The 27,009-nt window shown below is 38.2% G+C and overlaps 1 protein-coding gene across 10 annotated transcripts in view; it reads right to left on the bottom strand.

Annotated features, from left to right (window-relative positions):
* Positions 1-27,009, bottom strand: part of PCCA (propionyl-CoA carboxylase subunit alpha) — a 270,129-nt gene that overhangs the window by 43,692 nt on the left and 199,428 nt on the right. For all 10 annotated transcript variants that reach the window (XM_068182524.1, XM_068182532.1, XM_068182527.1 and 7 more), the window contains 2 exons: positions 26,372-26,470; positions 14,856-14,909 (listed from right to left, as the gene is read on the bottom strand). In XM_068182524.1, coding sequence (XP_068038625.1) covers positions 14,856-14,909; positions 26,372-26,470 — 153 coding nt within the window. The remainder of the gene's footprint in view (positions 1-14,855; positions 14,910-26,371; positions 26,471-27,009) is intronic.

The following is a 27,009-nucleotide window of genomic DNA, read 5'->3' as shown; positions in this document are numbered from 1 at the left end:
CTCTTCTTTAAGTTTAGATTGTTCAAACAAACCTACCTCGAGTTTTCAGTCACTCTGCACTAGATGGTCCTCCCAAAGGCTGAAATGCTACTCCAGAGAATGTGAACTTGGCTCCAATTTCAGACAATTTTCCTCTTCTTTTTCTGACAAAAAGTATTTGAATGCTTTGTCTGTAGCCAAGAATTTGGATATGAAAGGCACACCAGTAAACAAGTCACCAAAACGGGCCACCACTACACAGACTGTAGTGCATGCTTGTTTTGAGAAAAAAAAAACTCCTCTGGCCCAAAGGACACTGTTTTATTTTACAAGCAGAATGCTAATGTGAAATTTTAGTTTGACTTTCTCTCTCTCATCTAAGTACAAAAGAAAAGCTACATGCATTTTTGATAGACAGAGCCTACGGTTGCTATTTTGTTTGTACAAAGAAAAGTAAAAAGGAAGAGAACATAAGAACCTCACAGCTAGTTGGCTTGGTAAAATGCTGCACCAAACCAAATTACTTTTTTACAGTTTTATTTGAACTACTACAGAGAACCAACTACTCTTATTCATAGCATTCATCTTTCTATCAGCATTCCCAGAATGAAAATTGAAACTTTAAGAATGTTATTGCTTTGTACCAAATGTTCACTAGCTTCTACCATGGCAACTATCCCACAAAACCTAGCAGGGCTAATCACAGTCCCCAAAGGTTTATTATCTTTTGTATCAGGGAGGCATTCAAATGCACTAAGGCTGCCTGGCAGCTAAGGCAGATATTGTCCTCACCCAAAAGAATTTTAATTTTAGCCTTGTACATTTGGTGAAATTACATTTCTGAAAACCAGACAACATGCCAGAGAAAAGCTCACACCAGCTTCACTGTGGAGCTTCTTGCTCCACAAAGAGGCACATATGAGAACTGAGCAATAGCCCTGCAGTGCCAGGGAGACTTCACTGAGCACATCAGGAAAGTCTCCCCAAGTTGGCCAGAAACCCAAGGGAAGGAAATGAGAGTGATTATGTACAGCTGAGCAAGCACAGTACAGAGACTCCTAAATCAGTGATATGGTGTTCACTGCTGGTGTTCTGTGGTAAAAATGTTTACCATCTGTGTTACTCTCTCTTTGTTATGGACACTAATGGAGCCTTCAAACATAAAAGCATGGGGGTGGGGAACAAAAACACAATGAAGCCAAAGTGCTTGAAAATCACTTTTAGCTGTATATTACATAAGGAAATTCTGACACAAAATGAAAAATAGATCAAAACTAAAACACGAGCACTTCCAGGCTGAGCTCAGGAGGGCTGCACAGTGCCGCCTTACTCTGCCCTGGAGGTCTAGCTCTGAGCTATCAAGCACAGGCAAATCCTTTAGGTACTGAGAGGTGGCTCTAGTTCGGACACCGGAGAGCGACGTTCACTCCAATAACTGCAAAGGTTTTTAGGCCAACGCTGAGCATGCCTGTGGCACTGAGTTTCCTAGGAAGCAGCTGCATTTGTACAAAGTTTTTCTGCAGGGGAACTTCTCTGCTGCTGTCTCCTGCTGTTGAGAAGCCACAATGGTCTGGAGAGTATTACAGTCTGTAGTGAAGCCAAAAACTAATATATGCCATTCAGTTCACAGTCTGCGCATAAAACCAAGCATCTGACTTGCTCATGCTAGACACTTCACACTGTCATACATGAAAATTGGTGGAAATCACAGGCTTCAGCCTGACTTCTATCTCAGATGCTTTTTTACTCTGCTCATCAAAATTTATATACAGAAAATGAGTTCCAACAACCTGATATCTCCACTGCGACCTCAAGTAGTTGCCTTAATACGTCTTGTCACAGTCCCTCCCTCCCTCACTACCCAGAAAGACACTGCAGGGAATCTATGGTAACAGGAGTCCACCCGGCTTCCTTCAAGCCCAAGGAAGTGAGCTTGGCTCAGACTGTCCTACCTCCCCTCAACAACTAGATATTGGGGTGCCTATTCTCCAGCCCTAGCACATCCAAATTCTTTGGCAGCCAGTGTCCAGTTTCAACATAGTTGTCAGTAATTTGAGGCTAACTGCTCAACCCAGCATAGGCACACGAGCTGCACAAACAACACAAGATCATCTGTCAGTAAGAATAGTCCTTTTCCAGACGAGGTGTTTCAGGTAAATTGTTACATCTCTCACGTTACTGATGCCAGTTCAAATATATTTCTAGCAGAATGGGAGTGGACTTTGTGAACCACAAACCAAGCCAGCAAGAAGAAAATCAGAAGCAGAATAGCAGTTTGTTTTCTCTACAGCTGGAGGGGTCTCCCAGCAGTCTCATGATGCTGAAAATGGTTTTGGAACCAATTAGTGCCAACTGCCACATGACCAAAACTGAAACAAACACCACATGAAAAATGGGTTTGAAAAATGCTTCAGGAACTGGTGCAAAGGTGAAAGAGCTTCTGCAGCACTGAGAGACACCTGAAAAGAATACAAATGGATCAGTCTTGGACTCAAAATTCACCACTGCTAATGCAGGGTCTCAGCAGATGAACCACTGAGGGTGGATCATTCAGTGATGGGCTTTTGAAAATTCCTCCTGAATATAATATCACTCCTGAATTCTGCTATATACCTATGTCTCCACCATAAGTGATCAGTCTTTTTCAGATTAGAAATGGAGCTTCTGATATCTCCTCAACTGGATACTTCCCAGTGCAGTCACACAAGCTCTGGCAAAGAATGATTATTCTCTTCTACACTCAGCATTACCACAGACCTGGAATTGCTTGTCCTGACGTTTTCTTCATCTACATCACTTCTGTGTCACTGCCCGGTGCCCTGGGGACAGCCAAGAATTTGCAAATTGCTGAACACATTGTCAGGATATGGAGTTTATTGAGATATTCAGAAGCCAATTGGACACAGCCCTGACGAGCCTGCTCTCACTGGCCCTGCTTTGAAGGAGTGAGGGGTTTGCTTCAACCTCAAACATTCTGTAAGAGCCATCTCTGGCCTCTCTGAGTGGAAGCATGTTTGTACAGTAACTCCACATGTAATACTGCAATTCTATTTGGCTACTGAAGTTAAATTAGGAAACATTAATGTTCTGTGTTTTCATCTTGCCTGCAGCATGACTTTAAGGGCGGAGAAATTCACTGCCTCTCTAGCATCTTGAGATGCTTCGGAACTTTGCGGAAGTTATATTTTGCTTTACAGGACACCTGAGTACAGTTTGTGCCTGACAAAAGCCTCCATTTGATACCATAAACAAGACTATTTCCATTATCATGTATTCTTGTTCTCAGTCAATGCATCAAAGTCAGGCTGTGGAACAAATGCCTGTCAGAACATAGCTGGGATCTTCTTGATGAAGTGTCCAGATCTGGCTTAGGTACAGCGAGCACATTGGGTTGTTCTGCTTGCTGAGTATTTGTTAAATGTTAACAGTGGGCTTGGAACTTGCAAGGCTAAGGGAAGGCTTCCCTGCAGCTCCTTTATAACTAAAAGACAAACCTAGGGGGGAAAAAAAACAACAAAACAACAGAAAACTCTCATTAAAAAAACAAAGAATGCCCAAAGACTTATAACAGAACACTAATGTAAGTATTTTAAAATTCAGACTTCTTTGTTTTTCCTCATATAAAAGCTGATATCAAAGAAAGCAGCAAGTGAAAATTGCTTCTGAGGGCATGTCAAGAGAAGTTGCCCTAAGGCAGGGAGGAGTAGGAGTTATAGTGGAAACACAGGACATTACAACAGCTTTCCTACCCACAGGGCTTTGTAGCCTTGATTGAACATTCCCGTGGCCCACTCAGTACTGCTCTACCACATACACTGAAGGTCTTTGGCACAGGGGCAGTTTGTTTTCACTGTCCTCAGAATAGTGTGGGCCATTCCTTTTCATCCACATTGCCCTGACCTCCCTTTTCTCTCTCCCTTCCCCCGATCAAACGCCATTAGATGCAGGAAGAACCTTGTTGTGGTTCTGCTGCTCATAACACAATTTGCTATGTGAATACTTCCTGTGCACCCTGCCAACATGGCACCTCTCCAAGCCATAAGACTGGTGTTTGGGAGATGGTCACACAAAGCATGATACTTCCTACTACCACTGCTCTGTCCTTCACCTTCCTTTGCCTTGCTGTGGGCAAGGACTATAAATATCAAATAGCATGAATGAAACAAAGATGAAGACTGCCTGTACCAGGGGAGTGCCTGCAGCAGCATGGATTGCTGTCCTTCAGATAAGTAGGGATGCACAGAATCTTTCTTAAAACATCATTCACATCATTTTCAATGTACTTTACACAGAAGAGAATTTATGTGAAACTTTAGTTGCATAAAAAAGTGAAATAAACTGTGTGTTCCTGCATGATAAATTCCCCTGTTATTTGCCAAGAGCTTTAAATGAACACTGGGAAAAATTTTAAGTTCTTCAAAGTATAGATTTTACATGCTATGAAGAAAATTAATAAACAAAGGAACAGTTTTTATGTTACAAGAATCTCTGGTATTCCCCCTCCATGTCTAATACTTATATGTTAACTCCAGTAGATATATGACTTGCTGATGCATTGCAATTTTTCTGAAGTTTATTCTTCTCCTAAATGCTTCTTAGAGAAAGATATGAAAGCTGATGTCAGATTAATACTATTATGTCTCTTCTCACCGCATGTATCTCTCTAGGGGGGAAAAACCCAAAATACAAGTACGTCTAGAAGAATTGACACAGGAAACACACAAGAGAAGCAATCTGAGCAAAGATGGAGAAGATAAATAGCAGAAGAAACAAAGAAAGGTTTACTAGAAAGAGGAAATTAAATATCAGTAAAAAGATTTGACATGGAATACAACAAAGTCATAGAAGGCTTTAGTGATGAAAGCACTAACTTCAAGTAGAAGGCAATAAATTCTATCAAACAAGGCAACACAGAAGTGGACCATTTTAAAGACAGCATGGTTGAACATACATTCTGGAGTTCATGAAAGCATGCAGAAAGAGGAGCTGAAACCAGTTTAAGTTAAGAGACAAATCTTAACACAATCAAGGGTTTCACCTGTGGGAACAAAAACGTATGAAATCCATGTAAAAGTCAACTGAGCTCACGACAACAGCACTTAGAGCCCCACGGTGATTTCTGACCTGCTTCAAAGAACCATGCAGTCTGTTAAGTTTGACCTCTGACATGGTCTGAGAGTTAGTCTTTCCCTTAATGATGGTCCTAGAGGTAGAGATGCTTAAGCTCAGAGACAGACAAAATGCAGTGAAACAGTCAAAAAATAAGAGTTATTCCTTATTCCATCAGTTTGTGGATTTAATTTCTATCCTAATGTTTACTCATCTTTTGTCACATATTCCCTTGTATTAACAATGGGAACACAAAATTCATTATGTAATCTCCTTATCTGAACCTAGCCTATAACCCACAGTAATTATGAGCAGTATGTAGCAATATTTTCACTATTTAGGACAGGAAGTGAAAAATACCAAACACATCTAAAATTGCAATAGGGATTTGTGCAGACAGAAGGTAATTACACAAAGTGGACTTTGGCCAAGACTCTCGGAATATGAAGCAATCTCAGAACCTTGTGGAAATTACCATGGGATCTTTAATGATAAGTGGGCTAAATCTTTACTTAAATTGTCCTAAAAAGCATGCCTTCTCTGACAGCATATTGCTACAGAGTGACAAGGACCATTGTATTCCAAAATTAGATGCCATGTCCAACTCTACAGCACAGAAGTGGAAAATCAAAAACAAACAAACAAAAAAAAACCCCTAAGCACAGGCATTTAAAAAGCAAACCATGAGAAGACATCTCAAGTGTTTCATGTGCACAGAATTATTTGCTTCCCCCTTTAATTTATTTCAGATTAGTACAAGATCCCTTATTTTAGGTCACTGTTATGACAATGGAAGTATGCCAACTTAACCTTCATTTTCTTAATTAGCATTTAACAAGAAGCTTGTCCTCCTCTAGAAATATTTTCTTCCATAAGGAAGAATAACCTTGAACAGAAGACAAAGCTAAGCCAAGGAGAAGAGAAAAATGAAACTGAAGCTCCAAATATGTCTTTAAAATATATTTATTTACATACCCTTAAAATGTAAATAAAGTAGATCTCAGTAAAAAATTACTTCATCTCCCAGAAACAAGCAAAGCACTGTATCTGTATTCATAACTACTCTGCGGAAAACCAACCACAGAAAAACTCCCTCTTTTACACATGCTCCCTACCATGGACCATGTGCTCATGTAACTGTTTATCTAGTCTGGAGACAAAAATGCCATGAAAAAGCAATCACAAGGCAGATGGCTGGTTTCACTAATCTGACCCTATTTTTTCCAAGTAAATCTAGTCTACAACAGTGATGCCCCAAATAATCCACCATTCCTACAATACTTAGATTTGCATATTTAGGTTAGAAATGCCTGGCATGGCTAGATTAAGATTTTACCCCAGTAAAACAATGCTTTGTCATAAATTCTCCCCCAGAGACCACGCAGAGATTCTTAAAGCAGACATGTCCACACACTGAAAACGTGAGGGAAAGCACCCTCACAAAACATTCTCACCAAGGCTCACGTCCATAGGTAGAATGCCTTTTACTCTGCTTAAACCTGACTGTATAGAGTGACAAATGCAGAGATTCTCTCTGTAGCCGCCCCCATGATAACAGATGACAAGATGCAGCACAAGCTTCATCTCTTGCTAATTAAACGAATCAATTAAGAGACTATTGTTGCAACTGTGTAACTGCTGTTCTATAGTGGCAATAACAACCCCACGGGGAGGTCTTTTACTACATTAAAATGCTGTCCTCCACAACTCCATTTGATATTATTAGAAACAGTTATTTGCGTCTTGCTGTCATATTAGTAGCAAAGGCAAATTATGGAAATATGCAGACCAGAATGGTCCCAGTATGAGATCAGGTTTGGTTTTCAACCTCCAAGGGAACAATTGCTGAAATTCCAAAGTTCCCTAAAGTTCTTTAATGGAACGGATAAATCTATCAGCACAGCATCCATTTAGATTCTAGGTAAGGGTCACATATTTGCATACTTTCCTGCTAAGCTGATACAATTCAACTAGATAAATTATCATATTAAGTTTACCCTCCTGAGTTAAACTGATGGAGTTCAAAATTGTTTTCGATGGTTGTCATTAATCGCTGTTACATCCTAAATGCTCACTTTGAAATCTAATTGTGCTGGTGTACCAAGGGTCATATTAATAGCATTTTTAATGTTAAATCTTTGTAAAACATGTTTATTTTACTGATATTACCACTGAAGCCTAGAAGACTAATGAGAAACAAAGTATATTTATTATCAATAAAAACTTCATTTAAAATTTACATTCAGAGACTTAAATTAGCTTTACTAACTTCATTATGCCTTTGTTTCATTAAGATTCCTGGTTAAGCATCAAAGTCATATAAATTAATACCTCCTAAACAGTTCTTGGGAATATGCCAAAGGTGCAGACATCAAAAGGCTGTTCAAAAACATGGGCAAAATGTATGCTCAGTCAACATCTTCATAAGAAAATGCTCATCTTCACTATGAGGTAGCAGTCTTGATACAGCTTTAAAAAAATCTGCCAACACTTCTTTGGCCAAATTAAGTAATTAATAATTATTTCGGTGGTAAATCATACTCTACCAAAGTAAATCACCTGAATTACGCCTTTGGGCAGCCTGCCCTCTTGTCTTCCAAGAAGTAACAGGCTAACTAACCAAGTTCAGTCCTTAAAGTGTTACTGAGCTCAGTAAGTAAGAAAAACTTGTCAAAAGAAGTATGGAAAATCAAAAATCCTAACTTTTCCATTGCTTATTTCTGAGGGATGAGGGGCCTCATTTATTATAAACAAAGACCACTATACTACAGACAGCACAGACACTGCAGAATCCACCAAAATTAAGGACTTTCATGGAAATCCTGACCTACTTATGATGTCTTTTTTTTCCTGCAAATTAAAACTCCAGTTAACAACAGATAAAATACCAAGATCAAAAAATGAATAAGCAAAAAGCAAGACAATAGAATTTAAATGCAATAGCCTACTTCCATCCTGGTTTTGTAAGAACACAATGCTTGCAATGCAGATTTCTGCCTCTCAATCCCCATTCCCAGCTCCTTATCCTATTTGCATTATTTAAACTGCTGATCAATTTCAGCCAAATTAATTCAAAGGAAAGCTAAGTTCCTCTACCTACATGTACCATAGCTATGTTTTCACAAGTCTTCTGAAGAGCACTGGCTCTGTTACAGAAACAAATCCAAAATCCATAGTCCAGTCGAGAGAATTTTGGCAGCAGCCAATTAAGTCTCTAACAAGCACTTAAACATCTTCAGTTTCACCTTAGCACCACCGCCTCTTTTTCAAGGAGATGTCAGGCAAAGACTACAAGTTGTTCTGTGGGAACTTGTGTCACTTCTAGTTTCTTTTAAGTCACAGGAGCAAAATTCAGAAAGAACTCCAAGCACCTTCTTATTTCTCTTTCCAAAGGAATCCAGAGCAGGATTTCCAAAATAGTCTGATTATTCTGATTTTAGGAACATGGCTTTTGGTAACACTGGTATTTCTAGATCGCTCAGGTGTTTTTGAGTTTGTTCCCAGTGGACAGTGTTAATATATTCACTATACCTTCTGCTTTAAAACATGCAAATAATATATAAGAGAATCGAAATCTGAAGAGCATATGCAGCTGTGTGACTGCACCTGATCACTGACATCTCATGAACTGGAACAATTCTCATGACCGAGTCCTAATGATTGTCGCTACTTTCCCAAGTGAAAACCTTGTTATGTGAGTTACCCACTTTCCAAAGAATACTGCAGGACCTTGCTGCCAGTCTCAGGATTCTCATCATCCACATTCAAAAGGAAGTTATTGTTTTCAGAAACAGCTGCATGCTTTTTCTGTTGACACCTTTTGCACTACTGAAATGCCACTGATGATAGTTCTTCTACTAGAAGCACTGTGGTTCACAGTGCCTCTGAAAATGGATGAAAAGAAAATAAAACCTATACAACAGTACAATTCCCTTTAGATCAGCAGGGACCCTAATTTTACGGCTTGTGAATAGGAAGAGTAAAAAAATATTTTAAAAAAGACATTAGCTTGCAAAATAAACACCTACTGGCCTATATTTATTTTCTTGTGGTTAGTACTCTATATATTCCAATAAATACCACCTTTGTAACCTCTGCAGGTCTTCAACCAATGTTTGAAAGTCTGCATAAATCATCAGTATCTAATTTCAGAAGTGTCGCATATAGAAAGAAAAGCATAAAGAAAGAAAAGAACTTGTTAAGAACTGCAATGATTTCTAAGGGTGAAAGAAGCAGGTTGTTAAACATTTCCTATTGTGAGCTGAACCAGACTAATACGGCCAAAGCTTTGTAAGAACGCAGGGAGAAGGAGAAAAGGAGGAGGAAGCCGTCTGCTGATGAGATTATACACAGACTGCAGGGTTTCGGGACAATTTGTATGCCTCAGTAATGGGACAAAAAGTTGGAAGTTTGCTGTTGAAGCAAAAAGCAGGTAAGACATGGCAAGAGGGAGCAAAAGGGGGAATCAGCAGCAAGAAAAGTTAGTATACTGGCCTGTAGCTCCTATGATCACTTTAGATACATAATTGAAATAAGAAAACACACTAAGACAGGAGCAAAGGCAAAGATTTTGAGGATTGCCTTTACATAAGGCTCTCCATTTCTGACTGCCATTAACAGGATACAGAACTAATAACCCTGATTGCATATGGAATTTCCCTTTGTCAATCTATCTGGAAGTAGCTAAAAGCCAAAACTCATTAATACTAACTGTGATTACTAATGTACTAGAATATATGCCAGCTGTGCTAAAAAGTATGGCAAGGGCTTGACAGAGACTACTTTTCCTAAATCCAGTATTCTCAACCTGGAATTTGTAGATCTGGCTGCAGTGGTGGATCTCAGGACTATTTAAAATTGGTCTGCAAAAAGGCTGAAGAAAAGGATTGTAGTATCAACAGGCTAATAGTAATCATAAGGGAGCATAAGCTACCACAGCAAAACTTCAAATATTTTGTAAATCAAAGGTGGCAAAAAGCACTCCATTGGCAATCAGCAATATAGAAACCTGCAGTGAGATGCATGAATCAAGAAAACAGTGCTTGGAAACTCAGAAAGCACCTAAAGATGGCTTGACTCTTAAGCCCGAGTAATTCCAACCCATTCCATGTGGGTTCCTATACTGTGTTCCCCTATATTGTTAAGTAATATACTGAGCAGTATGTCATGTATATGTTCTCCATTGCTGCTCAGAGGAAAAAGAGTAACTGTTTATATTTCTGCTGTGATATTAGAGAAGATCAAAGAAACAGCATGAACGATGAGCAGAGGACAGGAACCGTCTCTTTTGAGGAAAGTGATTCATTGGGTCAGCAGAGCATCACCGTCAAGCATGGCCTGCAGCCCAAAGCTGACAATGGCATTAAGGACGTGATGGAGCCAGGCTGCTCATTATCTGAACATACACAACTTCTTTATTCCAAATTCTACACACAGTCTAGAATACGTTTAATGCTTGCACAATAATCTGCAGTTCTCTATATACTCACAGCTTTCTTAGCGTTAAAGGCTGCCTGGCCAGACGTATTTCATTGCTGAAGTCCCGCTGAGAGGCCTGAGTAACCAACAAATAACTGGGGCCAGCAGTGGGCCAGCCAAAAACATTCCTCTCACGTAAGAGAACAGAAGGTGGAACGAAAAGACAAAAGACACAACAGAAAATGTAGGGTAATTAGAAAGACAGGAATGAAGGGTGGACTTTGGTCTTCTGAGTACTCAAACATCCAGTTTTTTTAATTGAAAGAGGCTGAAGCAGAAGCTCTGTGTATACATCTTAGTGTTTTTCTATAGATTTTGTGTATCTATTTTAGATGATCTTTACATCTAGAGAACAAGACCTATGAGGAGCAGCTGAAGGAGCTGGGGTTGTTGAGCCTGGACAAAAGGAGGCTCAGGGGGACTTTCACACTCTCTACAAATGCTTGAAAGGAGGTTGTAGCCAAGTGGGGATTGGTCTTTTCTCTCAGGTAACAAGTGATGAGAGAAAACTGCCTCAAGCTGCACCAGGGGACGATTAGATCGGATATTTGAGAAAACTTCTTCAAGGAAAAAGCTGTCAAACATTGAACAGGCTGTCCAGGAAAGTGGTGCATTCACTGTCTCTGAAGGTATTTAAAAGATGTGTAGATGTAGCACTAGGGGACACAGTTTAGTGGTGGATTTGACAATGCTGGGTTAATGGTTGGAACTGATCATCCGGGAGATCTTTTTACAATCTAAACAATTCTGTGATTCTATGTTTTTGACAAACCTACTTCTGTGAGCTGCCTACACAGAGGAGATACCCCATCATAAAGGATTGCTTCCTTATTTCCTGCACTCTTGCTTTTGGGCACAGTTTTGGACATTAATCTGAATCATGTACAATCTAGCTTCCTTTTATTTTGTACAATATATAGCACAACCAGATTACTTGTTGTTATGGTAATGCTATAAATAAATACACTATCTGAATAAATCTAGTATGAAGTGGCAAAATAGCAGGACTCCATCAGTACACCACATCTAGTGACATTCATCAGAGGGGACAAATGAGCAAAATCTCATGTAAAATCTCAATTACAGCAATAACCCAGGATCTCCTCTGCAATAATTTAGTGAGAACTCAAAATGCTATCCTCACAAGAAAATTAAACCAAACCAGTGCAATTTCCCATTCAACAACTACTTCTTACTGTTACAAGTTGCTTGCTCCTCAGGCAGAAATATCCTCGTACATCTTCCAAAAGCCCGAGTCCCTATCTCATCTGAGACTCACAACCCTCTATCAAAAAACAATTTGGAGAAAATAAGCTATCTAATGGCACTACAATTTGGAGAGAAGAGAAATGCTCGAGTAGCAATGAATTTCTACACATGGTCAGAAACAAACAAAAGCATTATTACAAATCCACGTAGACCCCCAAGTGATACTAACAGTATGCACTCAAAGCTATGATATCACTGGAGAAAGCAACATGATTTTTCCTGTTCTCCTCTAAAATAACAGATATATGCGGCTACACTAACAGAAACATTCATCTTACTGTCCAGATGTTTACCATATGTTATGCAGCAAAATTCATATTATACTGTTGTCTTTCATCTGCAATGCAGTCTTCTCTGTCCTCCACCTAACTAACTGGAACAGCCAGGATATTTCTAATAGAGAAGCACAGCTTTCACTTCCCCTCAGAGCATCAGTTGCCTTCCTGAAGCAGGGGCTTTTGTCAAAATCCAGCAGCAGAGTTGTTCCTACAGCCCAATGTCAAAAAATCAAGTGAAGTCATTTATTGAAGCTGATGCCTTCCTGACAAGCCAAGCAAGCTGTGCTCCTTACGAGCTGATTCTAAAAATACATTCTGCTGGACAGGTCAGTGGTCTGTACACTCCATAGCACAGTGCTACCACTGGAGTGCCATCAACATTTGCCCTGATCAAAAGGAACACAGAATGCTCAGAGTTGTCCTTTATGTTTGCTACTGAAGAAAAAAAGAGTAGAGAAGTAACTTTGCAAGCTGTTTATTGTGTCGATAACAATGCATTATAATAAAAATAATAACGAGCAATCAAGAGTCTTTTTCTGCTAAATTTTCCTTTCAAACCCTTCCTAAGTCAACTGCACTTAGCAAGGGCTTAATAAGAGATAAGTAATGGTGAACTCAAAATGTATTTCTAGGGCCTTCATTAAGATAACATTTTCTTTGTTTGAACATTTACACTCTGTGTGTGCACATGTACATGCATACAGACTGTGGATCTATATGTGCAGCAGTTTGTAGTGGATATTATTGTATCTTCCCCCCCCCATTACCTAAACTGAGCATATTAAGTTTAAATCAGAACAGTATAAGGATGTTAAATGAGCAAAGGACAAACGAAAAAGCAGGACTTAGGCAAAAGGAAGACAGTGGGCTAGAAGAACTGAGAGAAGCACAGGCACAGATTGGATTCTATGGGAAAACTGGTATTGGAACAAACCCTGGGAAGCAGACTTCATTACTGCTTCTCTACCCTGATTGCTGAAGTTCTCTCTCTGGATTTCATCAGCAAGACGTGTGTAATTTATATTAAATAAAAAAATCTCAGAGCACTCAAGGCTTTTCTGTTTAGTCCTCCTGAGAATTTCAGTTGTAATCACAAACTTGATTTCCCCAAATAACTAGGATTCAATAAACACACACGAGCTAGTCAGTAAGATCTAACATATATTACAATCCATTAGCTGTTTCATCATCATTTTTCTTAATGCTAAATGCACATCAATTCTATTCCCTCTTTTATAATCTTTTCCTGTTGCACAAGGCCCAGAACATGAGTTCTGGTCTGTAAGTGAGACTGATGGGCACTTCTAACAAAAGAATACAAAATATTTTCATATCTAATTTGAACAACAGTTTTAACATTTAATGTCACTAAATACACAAACAGAATTTTCCTTGCTACAGCACCGACTTAGAGAGAAATCAACTAAAATCTAGCCAGTGTTATCAAGTTGCATTTGTGTTTATATCTTATCTACCTGGAGCAACTATTTTATTCTCACACAAAGACTATCTGATCAGCCACCTAGCAACAATCTCACATACACAGGTTGCAACTCCAGAGCTGAAGCATCATCATAAATACAATAGTGCAGAACAAAACTTCATTTTTATGTCTTTATGCTACTGCTACTCTGCTTGTGATTAAGACAAATAAATAAATATGCATACACAGAGATGTATTTATAGAATTAAAAAATATTAGGGGCATTTTTCATTTCTAAAAAAAAACCATGTAAGGTAAAACCATAAATGCAATGTATCCTTGTTAAGTTTACCATGTTACACCTTACCAACAATGGCTCCAAAGGACTTACAGAAGAACTAATCACAAGTAGAATGAAAGCATGATCATATGCAATCCTAATCCACTTGTGTCCAAAACAAATAGTGCACAAATTCTAAATGGACTAAATTCTAAATGGAATGTTTCATTCCCAGGCTTTTCACTGTTAATATCACTACAGTGAAATATACTGGCAGTAAGCAGGAAAACTTACTTTAGAGGATACTTCAATTTTATTTCATTTTCAGAAATATTTTTAGATGCATATGGTACTTGGTAAAATTCAATGGCTGCATTTTAACCATGCAAATCACAAAACTGGAAGTTGCTTCAATCACATGTATGTATATAAGAATCCATGACCTAACACAAAACTTGTATATTATACATGGCTGTTAAACAGAACAATAATATAGAGTAAATTCTGTCTAATGATATAATACCTGATTAGGATTTTAGGCATACATCTATCCAGCAAACAAAATCTGAGAGAACTTCAGTGCTACAAAATCTGGTTAGAGTGAGAAAAGAACAGAGCACTTTGCATTACTGAACTGTTTTTCCTGATACAGTTACTGGGATATCCACTCTGGGATATAGGGGTATGTGATATGGTGAAGCAATAGAGATCAGAAAGATGATGTGGTGAGGAAGAGCAAGACTCGTCCTGATGTGCACCAAACCTCATTATATTATAATAAGCTTACAAATCTACAAGCAGTAACTTTTAGATCCCTTCTAAGTCTTGAATCAATAGAAAGGTAGAACACAGATATTGTGCCTTGGAATTTAGCTTCAGCTGGCCTACATTCACCTGCTAAACTCAGAACATTTACACATAATACTGATCCCTGTAACTACAAGCAAATGTACTAGAAGTGTAATTTAGCCACTTTCTGTTTACATTATACTCTTCTACCAATTAAACTCTTTTCAATACACAGTTATTACATGCTTACCACTGTGCCTAGAAACTGAATGCTTGTCTCTCCAGAGGCATTCCGAGAAATCCGCTGAAAAACACAAATGTAAGAATTGATTAAAGCAACTCAAAATTTGTAACCATTCCATTTTCTTTGTCACATCACTATAAAGTAATCAAAAATAATTTAATACATAAATCTATATATTAAGGAGATAAAATAATTTCCTTCAACAGAAGTACTGGAAGTCTAAATCATACTTCATCTCAGATTTTAGTTTTTGTTCAGTCAACTCAATAACATTTATTTTTGAAGGACAATGAAGGCAAATATGGCCAAGTACAACACAGAGCAACCTTGTGCTCGAATGTCATGAATAATGAGGCTTCTGCCATCTCTGTGATTCTGTATTCCTGTTACTCATATTTAGTATTATCTTCATTCTCTCCTAATGAGAGACATTTTAATCTCTTTTTAAAATGCAAACCTCCAATGATGCTACTTTGAAAACAGAAAAAAAAAATGACCTTATGAAATGTCTGGTCACCTACTGTGGTTCAGGAGTTGATTGAAGTTATTAAAGAGTCTTCAAATATTACATTGTCAGTAAGCCGCAAGACAATGCAAGAGAAAATATATTACTGGTTTCACACAGTATTAAACATAATTTAAATATGCAAGACATATAAAGAATTCTTTCCTCCTGTGAATCATTTTCTCCTTCAGTGTTAAAAGGTTTTTCTCACATTTTGCTCCTTCTAAGCTTTGGCCCACATAGGTCCCAGCTGAAGGAACACAGCCCTCATTTTACACAATGCCAAGCGTACAGAAAAGTACTAAAGCACTGATCTGAGAAGATGAGTATTACTGCAAAGAACTGCACTGAAGCCTTCAGCATTTTAAAGACAAAAAGTCATAAGAACAGGGCTGCAAATAATATGGAGAGATCTAGCCTAAGACTCCCAGCAGAATCAAAACACACCAGTGTCACTCCCAAATTATGTGTTACTAACTCATTCTCAAAATCTTTCAATTGCAAAAATATCACCGTCTCCGTAAGCAATTTATCCCAGTGCTCTGCATCTTTACCATTAGGAAGTTTTTCCTAATATTTGATTAAAATAACCCTTACTTCAAACTGTATTACTTATATTAATTCTCGCCTTTTTCATTCCACACAGGAAACACAGATTATTCCCTTCCTTTCTACAGCTACCTCCAGGTGTATGAAGAGCCCTAATCATGGCTCCCCTAAGTCTTGTCTTGACCAAATGAGAAAGTGCTGCACAACAATAGCTAGATATCCCCCAAAACAATTTTAATAGCAATAAATTAAATCCTGGTCCCGTTTCACTAATGGTGCATGTTCCTCAGCCATGCTTTATGAAGTAATAATTACTACAGTCCAAACATGCCTATTTTTTTACTTAGCAGGTCACACACTGACATTGCAATCTGTACAATCATATGAAAACAAAGGGTGATGTGCCAGAGCCTGACATATTTCAACAATAATGATTAATGGAATGGAAAATATGGGAAATAAAATTTCATACAAAACCTGACGTTTACTTTTATAAAGGAAACAGGAATATACACTTTTCCCACAGTCTAGGATAAACACAATCAGGTTTTGGAAACCACAAAGAAGAACAAAGTACCGGCTGCCTACAATGAATGAACCACATGCCAAAACAAACAAGTCCCAACCACTTGATAAGCTGTCAGAAAATGGCAAGCCGAAAAAAATTAAAGGATTTAATTTCTTTTTTTCCTGGAATGCCCTCCACCCTCGTTAGAGTTCTGTCAGTTATTGTGCTACCCTTTTGTCCGCTTTCAAGGGTCATTAGAGACCTTTTCATGTCCTAATAAAAATTCCATTTTTTTTGGCTAATCTCCCTGTCACACAGAAAAACACAACTTAAAAACAAAACAAAACAGAAAGAAAAGTAGAGGGCCTTTTGTCATTTTCTTTAAAGGCTTTCAGAGTAAAGCCAGGTATCTTGACAACTTGACTTACTTTTCACAACTGAAAAGCAAATCTTTAAAGTATTTCCTCACACAGATATTCTTTACTTGCTGCCAAATAAGCTAGCATAGCAAAAACCAAGCCCTTGCAAAAATAATTTAATAACTACTTTAATGAAGCCAAATAAATATGTATATAAAGAAGGCACCTTCTAAAGCCTCATCCTCAAGACAAGACAAAGATATCAGCAGCATTTTTACTGCCCTGACACTGCTGGAGCATACTGGTATCCCTCTACAGCAGTTTCCCACTGCTACTGTTTGCTGTGTCCAAAAAAGCATTACATTCAGTGTCAATTGCATTTAAAGTCAGTATAAGCACTAAAATCCATCTCTTAAATCAACATCTGAGGGGACAAGCGTGGGGGGAAAATAATGGGGAAGGTGAAAAAAATAGTTATGAAACAGAGGGGAAAAAGAAATTTCCCTCACAGGTGTGTGTAAAAAACAAAAAGAAGAAAGAGAGAGAAATTCTCCAAGCCACAAAACATATGTTACAGCAAAAAGAGAACTAGCAGGCTTTGAGAACTGTGTTACAAAAGAAGTCAGAACATTATCATAATTAATGTTTTAAATTACAGTAAATAAATTTCAGCTATTAGATGCGATTAGATTTTTCTGAAAAGAGTTATTTCTGTTCCACTGGCAGGCTTGTGTTTCTGGGATTTGTAAATGTAATTGATGTTTTCAAGAAAATGAAAGGACATGGTTAACAATTATTCTTTTATTTGCCACCTCTTTAGAAAAAGGACCAGTCTCCAGTTTCTCTTGTAAAGTTAGTTATTTACATATTCTATACCTCATAATAGATGGTTTCATATTGCATGTGATAGCAGGAAAGTAATCAAATAGAGGCAACAATAGAGAATAGCTAATTATATGCATTGTCATTACTCTCCTAATAAATTGCAAATTATTTGCTAGGAGGTTTACAGCAAAAAGGCAATGGAAATTTATCATTTGTTCAAAGACAAAACACCCCCATGTGTTTACCTGCCAATACAGTAAAATTACATTGTTGACATAAATTGTGCAGTCTTAGATATAACCAATTTCTTTTCTGGTTGATTCAGTGCACAGAGCTTCAGACTAATCTAATTAGTATCATGTGAGTTAAAAGTATATTTTTCTCCTTATGAGAAAGTAACAAGCTAACTCAAATCTGAAAAAAAAATCACAACTTAAAAAAATCCATCTGCAGTCTCAAAGCTGTCAAATGGGTGTGAGTGTTACATAAATATTATATGTATTTTTACATACACAGGTTACAGTATGTTATATTGCATATGCTATGTATATACAAACAAAATGCTTATGCACACATGTACAAATAGAAAAGTGTATACAATCATACAAAATGTGTTTGATTCTCCTCCTCTATCTCTTGTATGCTATACCACAGTTATTTCATAAATAATCACTTTAATCTGTAAATCCCAGTAAGTGACAAGAGGGTAGTGTGATATGACTTTAAATTCTTCTGCTTTGCCATAGAAAATTATTTCCACTTAGTTGGGTATCAATGATGTATTCATTGTAAGATGCAGTAGGGTTACAATCAGCATTGCATTAAGCCTGCAATGGATGAGTACTAGCAGATAAAAATGATAAGCACCTTGACATGAAGAAGGATAAAGCAGCTCAAGAAAACATAAAATATAGATTACTGAAAGACATCCTTAACTGACATCATTAGACAACAACAAGATCTTAGAATATTTTCCACAAGTCTTATGGTCTTTAAGACTCTCCAAGCTACTGGAAGGCAGCAGCTGCAGAGAGGGAATGATACAAAAACAAAGAAACTCCAACAGACCAAAAGCATTTTTTTTTCTTTTGCTTACAAGTGAAAAAGTAATGATATCCCCCAAAGTCAGAATTAATTTTAACTGGCAAAGGCAATCAGATAAATAGATAGACAAGCTTCTCAAACACAATTATCTTGAACTACTATATACTGGCTTTATTTGCTAAAAGTAAATGGAGACCATTTCTTTTTTTCTAGAGACAGAAAACACACATATTGTCACTCAGCCAACTTTTTTTGCCATTTTTCAAGCTATGGCATGACTATATTCCCAGTTGAACAACATGTAACAAACTAACAAACCAAAACCAAAATTACAAGCCCAGAAAATTTATGGCTTAGGCTACAGGTTAAATTTTGAGCAAAATACTGGTAGTTTCTCAGCATGGTGCTGTTTTTCAGAATGCAGAATTTCTTGCAGCCCAGCCCCTATTGCTTCATTTCAGCTGCTCACTAACAAAAATTCTGAACATCTTATGCCAGGAATTTCAAATGGAGGATGCTATCTTTTAGTGAATACTTATAAATTCTTGGAAATTCCACCTAACAAAATACAGGCCAGAATCATCCCCAGAGAGGTTTAATTCAAAAACAAATTATTCCCACCATAGGGAAGTCAGGGAAAAAAACCCACACTATTTTACCTTGTAAAGTTCTAACAGATTGATTTGCTAGTACTTAATCTATGAGATTTTGTATACACGAGGGTGCTTGGACATCTGGAAAGTTCCATCTGCCACCCATGTCACTTCTACCTTTGGAGTCCTATGGTTGGGTGAGAAAGGAGGAAAAAGCTGCAGAAATAGCTGGGAAACCTTCAAGTCATCCTCTCAGCAAAAAAGGGGTGATTGATTTGACCTTACCAGTCTCATTTTCCCTCTCATTCTGGCAAGCAGAACTTCATTTCAGCATTGCCTTTGCATTGTGCAAAATCCCAGTGGAAGGATGTAATCCCAGGCTAGCAATGTGACCAAGATTTGTAGTATGCTGGAGTCTGTCTGTATTGCACGGCACATTCAGACTTGTTCACCCTCACAAGCCTTTCCACTCCGGGAATCACCCCACTTTTTCCCAATTTAACATTCTGCACTGGTGGTGCCATCGTTGTCTCCCCTTAGAGCATTAAACTACAGATGGGAAGTTAGCCTGATTTTGTGCACGGCTCTACCCTTAGCCATTACCAGTTTCAGTTCACACTTTAGAGTAAAAGAAGCCCCAGTCAGTTGTTCTTCCTCAGGCCATGTCCACATTTCCCAGGTTCTTAGAAGGGCAGCGGTCATCCAGTGGGGAAAGAGATGATCAAGTGCTGCATGTGAAGTGTTTTGACTTGTGAAAGATGTCTGAGACTGATGTTAGTGGCACTGTGCTGAAGCAGCCTTTCCCATTAAAAGGAATCCTGCCAGAATGCTGAAATACTGGCCTCCCCTGGCACCTGGTGCAAGCTACCTCAGCCCCTTTCCAGGGACTAAATGGAGTTTGTTCCCAAACAGTATAAATATAGATGTGAAATACAGGGTGAGTGGCTTACAGGGCATCAGTCCACACAGATAATTGTGCAGGTGCACTTTCTAAGAGGCTGAGGCACCATATCACTACTTTTTAGGAGTTCTTTTAATGCCTGGGATTCAGCAGTAGATGACTTGGGAATGAACTTCTGTTTATGGAATGAACTTGTCCTCCCATAAACAGAAAAACAGAAACACAGATCCTTCCCAAAATTTCTTTATGGGATATCCAATGTGACTGTTACTTGTTTCTTCTTTTTGCAAAGTTTATTTTAATACTAAAACCACTGCAGGTATGCTATTACATATACAGAGAATGCCTTCTAAGTATGTTCATGTTGCTTTTTAATTCTCTGAGACAGGTAGGTGTTACAAAGAAGTAGATGACAGGTTTTAAAACTAACAAAAAAGAAATCAAAACAAACAAACCAAAAAACCCCACACAATCTGCTGCCCCCCCCCCCCCCCCCCCAAAAAGCCTCCACAGGAAATACTGTTTATTTGGTGTTAGTAAAGAATTAATCTAAAGGACATTTACTTAAACCCAAGATTTACAACAATACAATCATTAGGCATTTGGTCTTCTCTGTGAACTTCTAAATTTTTGCTGTTACTACACTGAATCACAATGTGACTAGAACTTCTGGAAGCTTTACCCTTGTTTTGGCATGCCATGATACATCCTGCTCCTATAAGGGGGGGAATCATGCAGTCAAAATGCTGCCATGTGATTCCAGATCTGATAATGTCTGTGACTGCCCTGAGAAAAATTCTTGACAGGATCCAGAGTCCTTTCTCACTCTTATGCCCCTCCTCTTCCTTCCCCTCTACTCTCTGATGTGTTACCGTGTTCAAGAGAACCATTTCTCATCTTTCAGGGTTCAGATATCATAGAACCACAATGTCCATCAGTGACTGAACACAATGCTTTGTTCCTTGGACACATACAGAATCCTTACATTCATCCTGAATATGCAGGTTAATCAATGTGGGCCATCAGGAACTCAGTGCTGGGGCTCACACTGGCTTTTCCCTACCCAAAAGTACAGCTATGTGGGTGTAGGATGACCAAATGTCTGCAGATCATTCTGAGTCCCCCTTCTGGAGACAACATGGCAAGACTAATTTTGAAGTCATGGTTAAAGGACAAGAGCAGAGTATGTGCAGTAATTGCACAGCACTAAAGAATGGACTGTCAAGCAGTCATGAACACTGCTCACTAAACCTTCCCAAAATAATTTTCAGGGGTTAAGAAAATGAATGTTCTGAGGTAATGGTACTTTAGATTGAAAACCTATATAATGTATCATATCATTATCACAGATTACATCTGAGATCTCGAAACAGCAAAATTAAAAAAAGGTAATTTTTCTTACAAAAGTAAAAAATTACACATATAAAAAAAGTCTCTAAAGAGTTGTAGGAAATGAATACTTGGGCAAAGGCTTTGTTCTCCTGTCAGACATTTCCCTGGAACAAAGACTTTATAACTTACAGCATTCTCATTTCTTCTGTTATTACAGACCAAAATAATAATCTAAAAAAACATTGTATCAGAGAAGCACTTATATTTGTCATACCCCAGGATGCAGAATATACTGCTCCTGCTGCAATTGTTGATGCAATAAATAAATTAAATGAAAAAATAAGTGATGCCACCACTGAATTCCCTTTAACACTAAGTAGAGAAAGCTCCCCTGATAAATCTTCATCTCTTTCATTCACAAAAACATTTGAAGCTTGAGACTGATGATTTCAGCTTTACAGGATCATGTTCTTGTTTAGCAACGCCATTACTCTCTTAATTGCGCCTTGCTGTGACTGATAAAGACTTCTTTACTGTAGAGTTTGGGATGCCCAACAGACACAGAACAGTTATGCTGGAAGGGACCTCTGGAAATCAGGTAGTCATATTCCCTGTTCAAAACAAGGCTAATGTCAAGGTGATACTGAACTGCTCAGGACCTTGTCCAGCTGAGTTCTCACTACATCCTACAGAGTTTCAGTTCACCTGAGACTAACTCTCTGAAAGCCAGGAAATACAAAAAAGGAGGTATCACCAGTGCTAGTGTAAAATTACTTTGCTGAAGGTGCCAAAAGCCACAAAAAGTTTTCTAGGGTCTGGGCAGAATGCTTACACTACCTCTACACAGCAGAAGTTTTCATAACAGCAAGATAGCAGAGCTGTGGGCCCAACAGCTTGGCAGTGAAAAGGCTGGGTGCATAAGATGGAAGTAAGGGATACAAAAACATTGGCAAAGATCACCGTGACAAATAATTCAAACGAAACAATTCTATGGTTCTGGCTCAGCATCCTTTTGCTACAGGGAACTACCTGCAAGTAAAAGGTATTGAAGGATGAGTTGAGCGTTTGATGGTGGGCTCAGTGAAGGTACAGCATTCAACGGCACCAAGCAGTTGTAAAATTTGTCCATGTAGCATTACCATAGAGCAGCCTCGAAATGTGAGTGGTTGGCAGGGTGGTTTTTGAGAACTTGCCGAAACACAAGCACTTGTTGCTTTGAGGATCTCCTCTCAGACTCATTTTTATCTTGAGCAACCTGCCCACCCTGCTGATACCTGGTGTTTCTGTGCAGTGTCCCAGCAGAAGGTTGTCCCTTGCAACCTGACTAGTAAGGACAGCGCTGCAGTTCGGTTCAAGCCCATCTGCTGGACTCCATGGATTCTTTGATTTATCTTGAGGTCCCTTTAGATTCTAGTTCTTATGAGGAACAGAAGATGTTCAAACTCAATGGAAAAAGACAGCTTATTCCTTCCTTCCACCTGCCACAGAAAATTTCTGTGGGGATAGAGCTCACTGAAATCTAGCTTACTTGTATATGGGAGGAGAGACAGAGAAGTGAAAATGCCCTAATTGTCCCAAAATATGTCTGTTGTCTTTCTTCCAACTTATTACTTTCCAGGATACCATACCGAGCCACCATTCTCCCAGTTTCCACTGGAATTATTTTTCTTTTCCACAACTCAAATCAGCCTCCACTTTTCCCCTCACTCTTCACAGGAATCATTAAGACCCTAATTTACGCATTTATTTATATTCTAAATATTTCCTAAAAGGTAATATAATATTCAAATCCTGTTTTATCTATATCAGTATTTAAAACATACATTTGCAATTAAATAAAACCCAATCCCTTCAAGTGTGAGGAAGGTGTATTGTAACTATATTCCTATATAGTTTTTTTTCACCTACGTATTATGAATTTGGACTTTGATTTTCAGCAAAGTCCAAATTCATAATATGTAGGTGTAAGTCGAATTCTGAGTCGCTAAAATCTTTTGAAACAAGTATGGGAAACCATTTTGGTGAAGTATTTCTGTACAAGAAAATATCATTTGCTTGCTGAACAAAATCCTATACTTCAGGATGTGTTAAATTCAGCCTCACCAAATGAGAGGTAGAGTTTAGTCCTAAGTAGAGAAAATGCTGAGAAACTACTCAAAACAGCCACAAAAAATCCCCCATGATGAAATCTGAGTACTACAAGAAATGCCATGGGGTCTGCCCACACTCCCATCCCCCCTGGAAACTGTATCTCAGAAGTCTCTTGCTCAAATGATCCCAAGTTTTCACCACTTCACCACTTTGTATAACATCCTATGGATTTCACAGTAACCCAGAGCAGCGCAATGATTTCAGAGCCCTTATGCTGCAGCCACAGGACCTGCAGTACACCCCAGGGTTCTGGTCCCACTCTCATCTGGGGACCTGGCCAGGCACTCTGCAGCTCCCATCTGCTGCACACAGATGGGCTTCCTCACACAGGAAACAAAAGCAGGAGGAGGGGCGCTGCCACACATCCTTCTTGTGCCCTGGTATGCCCTAGACAGACTGTGACCAGGGCATATACTTCTCCACAGGCACTCGGGTCCCATTCTCTAGAAACTGTCCTAGAAAATGTGGGTTTTAAACTCAAAGGCCCTTCATAGCTCTGCAGCAGAGTTGGTGTTCTGCTTTGCTCTAATTCTCATTGAGCCTTTTGCAGAAGAGTGAAAATACAGAAGCATGCTAACTACTTGTTTTTAAACATGCAACACATATGCAAAAATGTGAGTGTCTAGACTGTAATTACATAAATATATTTCAAACCAAAAAAATTTAAAATTCTTTATTCCCTGTTTCTGTTTAAGTGCTTTGCTAGATTGTGGCCAGACTGCAGGATTGAGCCAAAGGTGTATAAATCTGGCCTTCAAAGGAATACAGCATTCACAAAGATTGTATTTGGTTGAGCAAATTTAGAAGAATGAAACCAACTACGAAGAAAAATTAGATTTGCTGAAAATTAACAAAGCACAGCTGGAATTATTTGATTCATCTATATTTGTTGCTTAAATGGCTCTAGGGCTAAGTTTTGCAGAAAGAAGATACTTCAAGACTCAGGGGTCAATTGCTTTTGGAGACAAATTGACCTACAGGAATACACTTGTCTAATTTGGTTCTTGCAGTGGGGCAAGTCTACAGAAATATATAACCAAAAAACCAATTTTGATTCCAGTGAGCGACTATGAAAGGTCAAATTTAAGGTTCCCATAAATTTACATATATACACCAAAAGATTAATAACTTCTGAAACTATTGAGTTTCTTTGCTAAAAGCAAAGGCAGATAAAATCTGAGAAGGAAACAACATATGTGCTTATTCCACATTCTGTTGGCTGGATACCATGCAGTCCAGCTCGTTGCGTGTTGCTGTGGCTAGATCTGCAGTATTTCATAGGGTTTGGTCATACTCAGGGAGTGCAAGTAACACTACTGCTGGTCAGCTCCTAGAAGAAAGCTTCTTCAGATCATATGATCATTAATTTTGAAACTAATTTTTGCCAATTCAACTCTTATTAGCTAAATGCTGTTACTACTTTTAGTTATATATCCAGTCATATAGTAATATAATTTGCAATGAGGTCTTGTGAACACAGTTATCCATTCTAAATGCTTTTCACCTAGGCAGGTTTTATAGATTCATACACTGGTATTTTTTCCTGTTCAAAATTAGGAGTGTACTTTATAAAATGGCACCAAAATGGAACCATATTCAAACAGTAAAAAAATAAACAAACACACTTAAAAATAGAAAATTATTTTAGATATACACACTCCTTGAAGCTGGCATAAACCTCCCAAGAAATCTACAGAACTTAAGTCCAGAATTTACTTGGGAACATAATGAAAATTTCACTCTCAGGCAATACTAACCTTGAAAGATACAATGATTTTTTTATTTTCAAGTTGCAGTCTTTTAAATTCAATGACAGCAAAAATAGTATTTTCCAGTTGGGTAATTTACCAGGGGCAAAAATGAAAAACTAAATTTGTGCATTTCATTGTAAATTATGAGAAATATGACCATTGTATCACTGATAAATGTATAGGAAATAGATACTGTTGTATTTAGAAGAATATTTGCAGTAAGTTTTGATTTGTTTTTCATTATTGCCAGGATCAATAGATATTTGTAAATAAATAATTTGTCAAGAAATATATAAATCCTGACTGAGGTTACATTTAGAAAAGCATTCTCTGGTGTGTGGAGTTGGTTTCAAAGACATAAGTGTTCAGAAGAAAAGAAAATACAACCACTTTAAGCTTTTCAGTCTTCTTTTCTTAGAGGCACACTGGTTTGGGATGTTTTCTATGTTTATCTTCTCAAATCATGGAACTAATCATATTCCTCATAAGTATATAAAAAAACATGTTACATGGGAGATGCTCTGCCCTGTGACTTTCAAACTGGAAAGGCCCAGAAGTGTAATAATCACACAATCCAAACATGAGAGAGAGAGACTCATTTTACTGTAGGTCCCCATGTGGGATTTTGTTGTGGGTTAGGTTAGGAGGGAGTTTTTTAAAATTTTGTTTCAGTTGATCTGTTTTTTTGGTTGTTTTTTTTCAGTAAACCATTTCTTATTTTTATATGATTAAGAAACTCTGTCTCCTCACAAGCCACTAAATAAAGAGAGCCTATAAGCTGGGCTAAACTTCTGTCTAAATAACGAATTTCTCATTAAAAGCAAGACATTAAAAACTCTAGGTAAGTAACTTTGAGTGCATTCAGGGCTTTAGTGGAGTGTATTTGTCTCAAAGTAGAAATATTCTGCTCTTTGTACAACATCACATAATTTTTATGATGCAGCAAGTCTAGACCCCACGTTTCAGTATTATTTGCATGCCCAAAGAGGTTTTGGTGAGATTACCTGTATCGTCCTCTGAGCGCCATCAATGGTGACAGACAACAAGGGTGAAGCCAGGTTCCACTCGCTGGTCACATTTAGTTTCATCCCATCAACTTCCACCTGTTGTGACACCAAACAAGGCTGTTACTATGAAGACAGACAGAAAACTGATCTCAAGTTCATTACTGCATACAAAGCAGCAACCATTTTAAAACAGATGGCTCCCAAACAACCTGTCATGTTTACTGCTTCTGCCATAAAAGACAGGGTCCAACAACAGAGTCTTCCAGCTATCTCTGGGGAGAGGTGAAGGACCTGTGAACAGCTGCCTCTGAGTAGCAAGGTTTCAAGTGATTTCCAGCAAGTAACAAACAGCCATCCAACTTTTAAACCTATCTGGACATGCTACATTTACTGCAATTAGACAAGTAATGCATATAAATTCCAGTGACACCTTGCAACCCACACAACAGGGCTTGCATATAATATTCTCTCCAAGGACCAAGGAAGAACTTTTCCTATGCTTCTAATGAAGGGCTTTGCATTGTTATCTTAATTAATACGAGGCAGTAATTAATTCTTCAGCGTTTTGCCTCAAAGTCTAGAAAAACTTCACAAATTCTGACATGCTTTCTTTCAATATACAGCTGATCAGAGAA

Source organism: Anomalospiza imberbis, chromosome 2 (genome assembly GCF_031753505.1).
Source record: "Anomalospiza imberbis isolate Cuckoo-Finch-1a 21T00152 chromosome 2, ASM3175350v1, whole genome shotgun sequence".
Taxonomy (NCBI): domain Eukaryota; kingdom Metazoa; phylum Chordata; class Aves; order Passeriformes; family Viduidae; genus Anomalospiza; species Anomalospiza imberbis.
The sequence above is the reverse complement of the archived record's forward strand: the minus strand, read 5'-3'. Positions and strand labels throughout refer to the sequence as shown.